Source organism: Mycetomoellerius zeteki, unplaced genomic scaffold, assembly GCF_001594055.1.
Source record: "Mycetomoellerius zeteki isolate Tzet28-1 unplaced genomic scaffold, Tzet1.0 scaffold98, whole genome shotgun sequence".
Lineage (NCBI taxonomy): Eukaryota > Metazoa > Arthropoda > Insecta > Hymenoptera > Formicidae > Mycetomoellerius > Mycetomoellerius zeteki.
This window is the reverse complement of record NW_017258021.1, coordinates 3,591,544-3,603,860: the sequence shown is the minus strand read 5'-3', so window position 1 is coordinate 3,603,860 and position 12,317 is coordinate 3,591,544. Positions and strand designations below refer to the sequence as shown.

Here is a 12,317-nt window from a genome sequence, read left to right as displayed (position 1 = left end):
CCCATTGTGTCTTGGGTTTTATGACAACCGACGGGTTCGGAACACTTCTAAGTTTAGTTACAGAACTGCCAACATCTAGGGGGAAAAATAAGCTAAGTTAACTAAAGTCACTAGATTTATAAAGTACCGCAAACTCTTTCAGAAATGATGCATCAAAATGGCCGAAGGGCACATAGTACATGATTCGAAGTACACCAACGTACACATTGGGTCAATTGGGTGCAGCTAACCTTACCGTACATTTCTTCAAGACATTGGGCGAGTTCAAGACGGCAAAGCGGCTAGGCGTGCTTACCGAGCGATTGAATATGATTGGTTGGATCTATAAGTAACAACCAATTATGTTCATTTGCTTGGCGAGCAGGTTAGCCGCTTTGTCAACTTGAACGCGCCCATTTTCAAGTCAATATCGATTGAAGGCGTAAATTTATCATTGAGAGAGAGGAGAATCAGGCTTTACTTATATGCAATCTAATCAGTAAATTCTTACAAACAATGAATGAAACTCAACATTTACCTCTTATGAAATTTGTCTTCTTTCGGTGATATATCTTCTTTTTTCGGTACGACAACGAACAGCTAGTCAGACGAGGAAATAGAATCTTGATATAAAGAAATAAATGTAGGTTATGATATCACTCGGTAACCCTCAAAATCTATGTGTGACTAAATCCACGATTGTAGTCAGCCACTTTTAAAAAATACTGAGATAACTCGGCAAAAACACATTTACCCCGGCTAAATAATATCTTAAAAATGCTCAAGCTCGTGCCGTAATCACACGTGTGACGTGTACTTTTGTGTTCCTGAACAGTTCCGAACTGTACTTACACGTATCCTTCGTGCACTTTTATGCACAAAACTTCTACAACAAATAAATCCATATTAAACTAAAGAACACATAAATTAAGCATTCCTACATATTCTTTGGTCATAAATAAACTAATTACAATTCAACAACATTGATTTACGTACTCGAAGGCTTCATTTTCACAAATAAAGTACGTGTATACAAATGCGTGAATTTGAAATGGCCGCGTTTTGCGTCAAAATGGATGCGAGTTTGCGGTACTTTATAAATCTAGTGACTTTAAAGTTAATCCGGTTCGGAATACACCTGTAGGGCTGTTCTGTAACTTTTAACGACAGTTCGGTATCGTTATATTGTCGTTGTGCAGTTTTTTCACCATGTAAAATACCTGTGCAACGACATCCCTAACTAGTAAAATTGTCGTTAAAAAATTACAGAATAGGCCTACTGGGTACCTATCATGGAACATGTCGAAATGAATTCCGATCGGAATTATTCCGTTTTCTCTAGAAAACACAATAAAAATCTAGGAAATAATTGAATAATTCCAATCGGAATCCATTCCGATTTTTTCCATGAGGGTTCTGTCTCAAGCCCATGGCACATACAAAAACGTAAGGCCGTAATACGTAAGCAGTAAAGAAATCGTAAGATTGGATTCGCTACTGGCCTTACGGTCTCTATCGTGATTGGCCAATTCGCTTACTGATTATGCTTACGGCCTTACGTTTTTGTATGTGCCATGGGCTTCATGGGCACGGAATCGGAACACGGAATCGGAAAGGTGAACCAACGGTGGTAGGGGCAACCAATCAGCATCGTTCCGTTCCGATTTTAAGTAGCCTGGCGCCTGGCTTCCCATGGGGCATATTTTTCGGAAACGGAAATTTTTCGTACTGTCAGTCACCAGTGATTACTAGCGATTAAGAATAATATTGAAAAAATTCAACTAAAAGGAGCATTGAAAAGGTGGAAAATATCATCTATTGTATATCAAGTATTGTAATTACATGTATGTTAAATTATTTTATATTAGATTATAATGATGGTTTTGCAAACTTTGAAGGTTCGTAATTCAGGAAGATCTCAAGCAAAAAGGGTTTGTAACCAATGTTTCGGAAACGTCTTGACACCAGCTTTAAGAATATGTAATAGAAAATAGGAGTTTCCATTTAAGATTTCAAAGTTGATCTTCACGGTGTCCTTCAAGATCACATGAAAGTCATTTCAATATAACCATATAATAGACCACTTGATATACTAAAACTTTTGTATTGAACATTTCTTCCATAATCATTATTTTCCAAGATATTTGACCGTTGTGGAACTTTCTCCCATCACTGTATATATATTATACAAAGTAGTTTTATTTTCGAATTACCCAATATATGTGTATGTAAAGCGCAATTGAGAAAATCTGAAGCGATTTGGAAGAATTATATACAATTATTATACCGATTTCATTATGCGACTGATTTTTAATAAAAAAATATTCTCTTTCCATCTTTTTTAATACCTAACTTTTTGTTATATTGCGGAATTAGACTATCCACACAAGAACATCTGTAATATGTTACGTTATGTTAAATATTAATCATAAACTAAAGTCTGAACGTAACATCAACGCACAAACAAATATTAATGTTAAATATTGTTATGATTTTCTTTGTGCGTTGATGCAAGCTTACTGTTATGTACAGGCTTTAGTTTAAGATTCAATACTTAACGTAATGCGGATGATCTTGTACAGAGAGCTTTGTTTCCAAATTGTTTAGTATTTAAAACATTTGTTAAATATATGCAAAGTAATTATTTATGATTTTTTATTTTAATATCTACATAATATGATATTTACAGAGGTACATATAGTAATAGTAATGCATAAATATAAAACGCAGTCATTTCGCGAAAGTTCGTTATATCAATTAATAAACTTCTTCAAATTATAATAATAGAACATGATAATATTACTAACAAAAATATATTTACAAATATATGTTTACAATGGCAGCAAATCAAGGTATATAAAAAAATCTTATTTCTTTTAATTCGTTTCCTAGTCACTTAATGAATAAAAATTAAACATGCTATTTAAAGTTTCCATATGACGAAATTAAAAATTGTATGAATATATATAAATATTAAGTCCTGAAATATGTATATACATACACACACGTGCGTGTGTGTGTGTGTATATATATATATATATATATATACACACACACACACACACGCAATATCATGGAAGAAACGGAATATTTATTAGAATGTATATAAATGCAATTCTTTGGCATCTCTCTTTTTTGAATTCTAACGATTTAAATTTATTATTCGTCCGTGTACAATTATAAAATACAATCATAAGGGATAATTTTGCAACAATGTTTGATAATATACAATAGGTACTATCGAATGATAGTAAAAATATTATTATCATTGTTACATCGAAACAAATTTTTGCATATTGGTAATTTTATTTCAATTATTTAATTTTCGATGCATGACATTTTGTTATAGTCTATATATATATTTACATATATATATATTTCGCGGAAAAAAATTTTAACCTTTTATTTATTATCAAATCAATTATTTTTGCTAAGAAATGAGAAGATTGCCTAATCTTGCAAGCAAAGTTTTAGTTATCCTTACTTTCCTTTCTCTAATGTATTTCTAGTTACTTTTTCTGTCGCTTTGAAAAATTTCATACAATTAGGAAGAATAAAGATTGCTTATTAATATTTTTCGTTACAAGTCATTTTTTGTAGATGAACATTTGTTTTGTAAACTGTATGGGGATATTTATTAAGTAATGAAACATTTATCTAAATTGACTTTTAAATTTATTTCTCAAAGAGAATGGTTATAAAAAAACTTACGCAATAATTTTACTTTTTACTAACAATTCATTTTACTTCCAAAAGCATGTAATTTTTTCCCTTAATTAACTATAAAATGTAATTATTAAAATATCGTATATTTATAAAAAAATTTATAAAAGATTTATTTTTAATATTTAATATAAAAAAAAGATTAATAAGATCCTCTTAAATATAATTTTGAATCTTGTATTATTTATAACAGATTATTATGAGTTATAGGAATAGGTAATTGTTTCGTATTATTTGTAAATTATATTTGTTATTAACTAATAAACTAATAAATTTGACTAACACAGCCAACACAATCTTCATTCTTTCCTAAATATCATAATTTTTCAATTACTTAATTTCAATATTTAATTTCAACAACAAACTTTTTATATTTGCGCGACAAGGAAGATGTCCTGAGGAACATCCTGAAAGCTGGATGTAACAATCTTGCTGGATCCTGTTTACGTTGCTGCCAGGTCAACTCTGTTGCATGCAACAAATGAATACGAATTTTATTATAAATAAAAAAATGTTGAATTTTCACCGAAATTAGACCGAAATTGTAGATTAATTATAAAAAAATTAATTTCAATTTCGGTAAATATATTTGTCAATTAAAAATATTAAAATTGTTATAAAATTATTAATAAAGCGCAACTACTTCTATTCTACTTATTATTTTTATTATTCTATAATTAGATTTTATCATTTCATATATGCTTCAAAAAAAAATATATACAAATGCATTTACAATTAGATTAATTATCAATATGTGTGTGTATATGTGTGTATATACATATATAGTACACGCACGCATACACGTATATGCAACACATATAACCAAAAATAATAAAGCTTTAATCTAATATGTTGTACATACACATAATAATTATTATTTCTAAGACTATAATGCATGCAAAACTCCGTAAAAGCCAACATATAATTATTTTTATATATTATGTATAATATATAAAAATATTTTTTCACATTTTTACAAATAATTGTTACATATTTATAAATATCATGTTTTAATATATAATTGTCTAAATAAAAGTGATATTTTCATGCGCTATAGAAAATAATCGGGTCGTTTTCATAGAAATGCAAATAAGATTTGAAGATCGTTGATCTTTATTATTATATTACGTAGTTTATAATAAGTGTTTATTACGATATATATCCACATATGTTACAGTTTTATGTACAAGGAATTCGTTATAAGCTAGAAAATGCAGATAATTTTCTTTAAAAGAATGTATGCATGAAAACCCCAAGAGTCAGATAAAAAGGAAACATTCAAAGTAATAGAATGAAAAATATATAAAGGGGGGACAAAAGAGAAAAATTATTTAAATATGAAAATAATTTTTATAAAGTTATTTGATTTAAAAACTTAAGAAAACTTCATCAAAAGTTTCAACTAAAAAAGAAACATTAAGCTAGATTTAAAAATAAACTAAATTATTATATAAAAAATAAAACATTTGTTCTTTTTAATTACTAATTTTATAAGTAGTCTATATACAGAGCCAGTTTTTGCGCATAACATACATCGGCTAAAACATTCGTATGTTTATTTTTCTTAAATAATTATTTATAAACTAACTTTTATTATATATTCATGTTTTTCTCATTCATAAATATACATGTACATATAAATATAAATGCACATATGTACACACATACATATATACATATATATATGTATGTATATAGGTATAAATAAATATATACATGTATACATATATATGTTTTGTACGATAATATATATAAATCACTATAATTTATAGAAATTAAAAAATCACTATAATTTTTATCTGTTTTCTTAACCGTTATTTAACTTTGCTTATTAGTCTAAAATTATTATAATAAAAACATCTTTATTATAATTGCCTAATTTTCACATATTAATTGTATTTATATCCAAATTTACATTTAACTAAAGTTCAATCTCAAAAATAAATATTTATTACAAATGCTTAAAATGAAATAATTCAACATAAATTGTTATAAAATTTAATAATTTGAAGTAAATCATTACACAGTTTATGTAGAAGCTAGAAAAACAAAAATTTTAATTATGTTTAAATCAAATTTACTATTACATTTTTAATATATATAAATATGTGAGAAAATTTTATATAATCTGCAAACACAATAAAACGGATCATTGTAACGTTACACTAGCGCGCTTTTTTGTAGGTGAATTTATATGTAATCATTTTAAGGCCTGACACTCATCATAAGTCTTCAGATTAATGACGTTAGAAGCGAGAAAATCATATAATAAAAATTCTTGAAAAAATATATTAAATTATAGAACTATTTTTCAATAAAATATATTTGCCCACACATTTGATAAAATACACTTGTAAAATATATACTGAAAACTTTTTTACTTCGAATAGATAAAATCATATTTATCTCAATTCGACAGTTATGGTATAGCTTGTTTCGCTTTTTAGTTAAACTTTAATTATGCCTAACCTATAGTTATCTATTGATTACTGGAAAACAAAAGGAACACAAGAGAAATTTTCGATATATTTTACAAATCTATTTTATCACACACACACAATTGCAAATGTAGTTTTATTAAAAAATACTCATAGTTTAATATAATTTGCAAGAATTTCCTTTATATGTTTTTCTCACTTTTGACATTATAATCCGATATAAATGAGTAGGTAGGAGTCTTAATGCAAATTTTATATTTATCGTAATATAATAAATGTTAAACATACATATGATGTTAAAGAAACATTTAGTTAATCATTAAGATTAAAAATATAACAATTTTATTATTACACGTATAAAAATTAGAGAAAAGGGAGAAAAGTGAAAAAGAAAGAGATAGGGAAAAGGAACGGAGAAGAAAAGGAATGGATAAGAAAAAGGCAAGAAACATTGAGAAAGGAAGAGAAAGCGAAACAGTATTTTAGAGTTATCTTTAAATATAAAATATACATTTCATATAATTAATATCAATAAAAAATATATTTACACATAATATAATTTATTCAGTTGAAATAAAAAATATGGCATGCTTAATTTTATATTTATCCTTTATATAAATTTCCTAATTAACATTTAAAAGAAAAATTAGAAAAAAATTATTTATATTGTATGTAAAAAAACTTAACAAGATGTGTTACTGAAAGCAACAAATGTATTATTAGTTGCATATAATACAAAAGCACAAAAAATTGCTTGAGTATAAAAAGTTACATAAATAAAAAATATATCAATTTAATGTTTGAATCAAACCATTAATAAAACAACAAATTTGTAAATATTTTCTTTACAGTTATAAATGATTGACACAATTTTTTCAACTTTCTATTGTATAACAGCAAGTTGAAACGTAAAAATTTTCTTCTATCCAGTCTTAACAGCCTCTCAACTTTTATATATTTTTAAATTTGCATATTTAATATTTGTGCGCAAACTAACAATATAGTGAAACAGCATAATATGTTACCTCTATAATTAAGTATTCCTTCGCTATCTTCAATAAAATAGAATTTGTAAAAGAGCAAAATGAGACAATCATCTCCTATTAAAAAAAAAGAAATAAAAGAAAGAAAATAAGCAAAAGAAAAGAGAGAAAAGATATAAAGTATATAAAGACTTCTATATAAAGACTATTTAATTGTATAAAGTGTGCTGCACACCAGAAACATCAAATGTAGTAAAAAGTTAAAATAGGTTGAAAGCAAAAATCTCCAAGAATAAAAATTTATCGAAAATTGAAACACAAAATACATGGATTTTCATAAATAAAATAAAATTTTTTATTAATATAAGAATGTTACCTCTTTCGGACCTGACGCATTATAAGATACATATATTTTTTTAAGGATTATTTAAATTTTATACATATAACTATACATATAGCATCTTTTTAGGCATGTCATCCCTCTCAATGTGTGTGTGTGTGTGTGTGTGTGTGTGTGTGCGCGCGTGCGCGCGCGCGCGTTTATTTTTTTTTGATATTTTGTTTTAAATGTGCAGCCATATAGTGAATTTTATATATATTTAACTAATTTTACATAAATTAACTTTTATGTAAAATCAGGTAAGAAGTCAGGTCTGAAGGGGTAAATGAATAGATCCAACAAGAGCTAAAATAGCTACTGCAATTAGAAGGCATGACAAAAGTATAACTGAGTCAGTAGCGTTACTACTATTAATAAAAATAATTAAAAAATTTTTTAAAGATAAATCTTTTTGATTTACTTAAAAAAAAATCATCTTTTTGGTTGTACTACGTTCATCTATTATCTGATCGAATAGTTGCGCCATTGAATGGAATATACAACGAATAGCAAAATACTATCCAATTCGGATATAACGAATAGAACTGCATTTGCATAAATATCCTCCCTCTATACGCTTAGCTTCTTTTGCTCCTGGTCGATCGAAGAAAGGGAAGAAGTTTGATGCAGCTACAGTTCAATCTTACGACATTAGAATAAGACAGTATTTTTACTCTTAATTGTATTTTATAACACTTAGTAACACCATTGGAATGTGTGATGCGCTGTCGGATATATCGTTAGTTTGCGTCACTCGTGTCTATCGTTAAACATCAACGTCACCAGCACCAACACCAGCACCGGGGTCAGACTAGCCCGCATAGGCCATAAGCATTGCGTCAACCAACGTCACCACCGGCGGCATTACAGTCCTGATTGCCACCGTTCAGCTTGCGGCCACCGCCGCTGTGAATGGCGATCCGGTAACTGTACCTATTAGTTGTGGCTGGTCGTTCGGGGACCGGCGGTGGTACTAGAGCTCCTTCCGCGTTCCCTACAGTTCCAGTAGGTCCAAGTATCATGCCCTCGTCCACCTCGCCAATACTGCTTTCAACAAGCGATGATTCCATTTCATTGAACGCCAATCGGGAACGCAGAAGATAGGCATACGTCTTATACCGCTTCAGCTGGAACGAGGGTTGCTCTGTAGAGTATGATGAAGTGAAAGGATAACTTTAAGTGAAAAATAAAAATGGAAATATATATCCATTCTAATTAAAAGGAAAAAAACATTGAGTTTTTCAATAATTTTGAATAGGAAAGGCAATAAATAAAGGTAATAAATTAAACATTGAATATATATTATAACAATTGAATTGAATTTTTCACTTTTTAATTAACAAGTTGATAACTGTTATTTTAATTTTAGGCGCATTAATAAGAATTAGCAACTTTATTATCTTTAAAATCATAAGAGTTAGAGAAAATTTTGTCTAGACTATACATTTCTGTAGTATTTTACATGGTAAAAAAGAGGCCATTGTAAGATTTTTTAAATAAGTATAATTGTTTCGAAAATGTGTGAAAGTCACATTTGTTTTTTTTTTCAAGTTTTTAAAATATTATATTTTATAAATATCTTTTGATAATGGTTATTAAAAAGTACGTTGTATGTGCACATTGTGTATATAGGGTGCAAGGAGAGGGAATTAAAGAGACAACAGAGAAATAAAATTATAATTAGAATATGTATAAAAAATAATAAAAATATAAATTTTTTATAAGAAAAGATTCAAATTTTTTTAATAGTAATATTGTTGATAAAAAATGTTTATTACTTAACAATTAAATAACTATTTTTTTTTGTTAATAGACTTTTAGACTTTTAAATCTTAATTATCTGTACAAAATGTAAAAATTTTGAAATGGGATAGAAAAAGATCAATTTTCTCAATTAATAAAATTAAAAAAAAATTTTTAATATATATTATATATTTTTATATATATATTACGATATGTTTCTGTCGCTTAAAAGTTACCTCATGATGTAAATATGCGTCTTTTTCCTTATAATTTTGTACAGTGAGAGCTTTGGCGCCTCTTTCCGGAGGATGTCGTCTATGCTCGTCCAGTTCCGTTTCTAACCTGTTAATCCTGTCTTCATGGTCCCGCAACTGTTCTCTCTATTAACAAATTAATTTAATCTTCTCTCTTCATTTTCTTTGACTAAACAAATGAGGAAATTAATTTATCGCGAAATAATACTTTTGAGACTTTATGTCGAAATATTTATACAGGGTCCGGCCAAATAACATGTAAAAGCGAGCACGACATGATTCCTTATAAAAAAGTAAAAAAATATGTAGAATAAAATTTTTCGATTTTCTGTTTAGTTTTCGAGAAAATTGAATTTGAAAATCTGTTGCCTACATATGCTGTTACAGCTAAGCTACGGTTTGTCGAACGATTAATTACGCAATAAATCATGCATTCGAGCAATTAAAAAATCAAAATACGTTGTAGAAGATTCAGGCATCGATAATTAAGCGGGCATAGTTACGTATTCCACAACGAGGACAACAGTTCCAGCAATACTGTAATTGATAAAATACAATTTTGTTCACTAAAAATTTTCTTTTGTGTTTTTCTTTAAATCTAATAGTTTTTAGATTCCGTGTAAACATTGTTTATAAACACTATACACGTTATATGTCGCTCGATGAACCATAGCTTAGCCATAACAGCATACATACACTGCCGGTCAAAAATCTTTGGACACCATGCATACTTACGATATAAGGATAAAAATGTTTAAGACAAACATGGATATTCGATCTAAATCAAAGAAAACATTATATTTATTTATAAAGTATAAATATTTATACTTTAAATTTTGTTTTGTTTCTTATAAAATATTTATAAGAAACAAAACAAAACATTATCATTTGATTCTTACGAACCCTTGGAAAAAACCATCTTTGTAATCTTCTAAAAATAAGCATTTAGTTGACAACGGTGATTTCAATTTCTATTCTGCTTGGCGCTGTATCTTTGTCCGTGTGTTTGCAAATATTTCCGCTATGTTTCTGTTGTGTCATCGTAACGTGAAAACAATTGTAGAAAGTTGAGAGACGAGGATTTGATAACAAGGTATGTGATGCTCTAGTATTAATACAAGTTTTTATTTTTTATTGAATTGAAAAGAAAATGTGTGAATTATAAGAGATGGCTCCGCGATTGCGAACAAATGTGGACCGAGAGACGAGGGCCGTAATCAATGCATACTACAACAATGATGGTCTTTCTATTCGTAATATTGCCTCAGAACTAAAGCTCCACTGTTGCATACACCATCAAGCGTTTTCGTGAAATTGGAATCAACAAAGATCGACCACGAAGTGGGAGGCCACAGGCGACTAGGAAAGCTGAAGATAAGTCCATCGTGCTGCTCTCCAAACAAGATAGACGGCGAACTGCTCCTATAATTCAAGCAGATTTCAACTTAGGCTATGACAAACAGATATCTGTAGCAACTATCAAAAAGAGACTTAGATCAGCTGGTCTCTTTAGTAGAGTTGCTGTATGGAAACCACTTCTTCGTCCAGTAAATAAAAAGAAAAGATTGCAATAGGTGCAGAAACACAAGAATTGGACTGTAGAAAATTTTTTAAAAGTGTTATGGACGGATGAGTCCAAATTTGAGACATTTGGCAGCAAAAGAAGAATATACGTACGACGCTCGGCGAACGAAAAAATGATACCCAACTGCATTACACCAATTGTCAAACATGGTGGAGGATCCGTAATGGTTTTGGAGACATTTTCCTACTATGGAGTAAGTGCTCTGTTTAGAATCAATGGAAATCTCGATCAGAAAGGATATCACAAAATCCTTGTTCATCACGCAGTTCCTGCAGAAAAAAAACTGATCGGCCGGGAATTCATTATGCAGCAAGATAATGATCCGAAACACACTTTAAAACTTTGTAAGAATTTCTTGATAAAGAAAAAAGAAGAGAATATACTAAAATTAATGGAATGGCCACCACAATCGCCTGATCTAAACCCAATCGAACTTCTATGGAAAGAACTTGACTGTAAAGTGAGGAACCAGTGTCCAACCTCTCAAGAAAGCCTCTAGAATATATTAGAAGCCTCTTGGAAGCAATTAGAGCCAATTATTTTGCAAAATCTAATCAATAGAATGCCTAGAGTAGTAAAAAATGTGTTAAGGGCTAAAGGTGGCTTTTTTTTATGAAAAGAAGATTTGACTTTTTCTAATCATAAGGATCTCAAATGATAATGTTTTGTTTTGTTTCTTATACTTTATAAATAAATATAATATTTTCTTTGGTTTTGATCGAATTCATGTTTGTCTTAATCCTTTTTATCCTTATACCGTAAGTATGCATGGTGTCCAAAGATTTTTGACCGGTAGTGTATGCAGCGAATTTTCAAACTCGATTTTCTCGAAAACTAAACAGAAAATCGAAAAATTTTATTCTATATATTTTTTTTATTTTTTTTGTAAGGAATCACGTCGTGCCCACTTTTACATGTTATTCGGCCGTACCCTGTATACTTCTAATCTGAAAAGATTTTAAATTAATCTTCTAGATGCCACAAATCTTTATTATACAATACAATATAGTCCACATTCTACATATCATTCTACATATCACTTAAAATATCTTGAGTAATTATTTTTTCAAAAAATAAATTTCATAGATTCTCGAAGTTCAATTTTAAGAAGCTGATAAAGAGAGTAGCGCAAAAAGGTTTTAATTAAATTTTTAAGATTATTTAAAAATCACTTTTATTATTAAAATTAAACTATTGATTTTTTGTTATAAATGTTTATTGTATATAACATGA

General features: G+C 28.7%; 1 protein-coding gene across 10 annotated transcripts in view; it reads right to left on the bottom strand.

Annotated features, from left to right (window-relative positions):
- Window positions 1-4,057: 4,057 nt before the first annotated feature.
- Efa6 (Exchange factor for Arf 6) overlaps window positions 4,058-12,317 on the bottom strand; it is a 25,478-nt gene continuing 17,218 nt past the window's right edge. For 7 of the 10 annotated variants that reach the window (XM_018461004.1, XM_018461005.1, XM_018461009.1 and 4 more), the window contains 2 exons: window positions 9,482-9,625; window positions 7,925-8,629 (listed from right to left, as the gene is read on the bottom strand). In XM_018461004.1, coding sequence (XP_018316506.1) covers window positions 8,342-8,629; window positions 9,482-9,625 — 432 coding nt within the window. In that variant the 3' untranslated portion in view covers window positions 7,925-8,341. Of the gene's footprint in view, window positions 4,168-7,924; window positions 8,647-9,481; window positions 9,626-12,317 lie in introns of those variants that run through there. The other 3 variants (XM_018461008.1, XR_001936993.1, XM_018461012.1) reach the window with 3 other exon arrangements.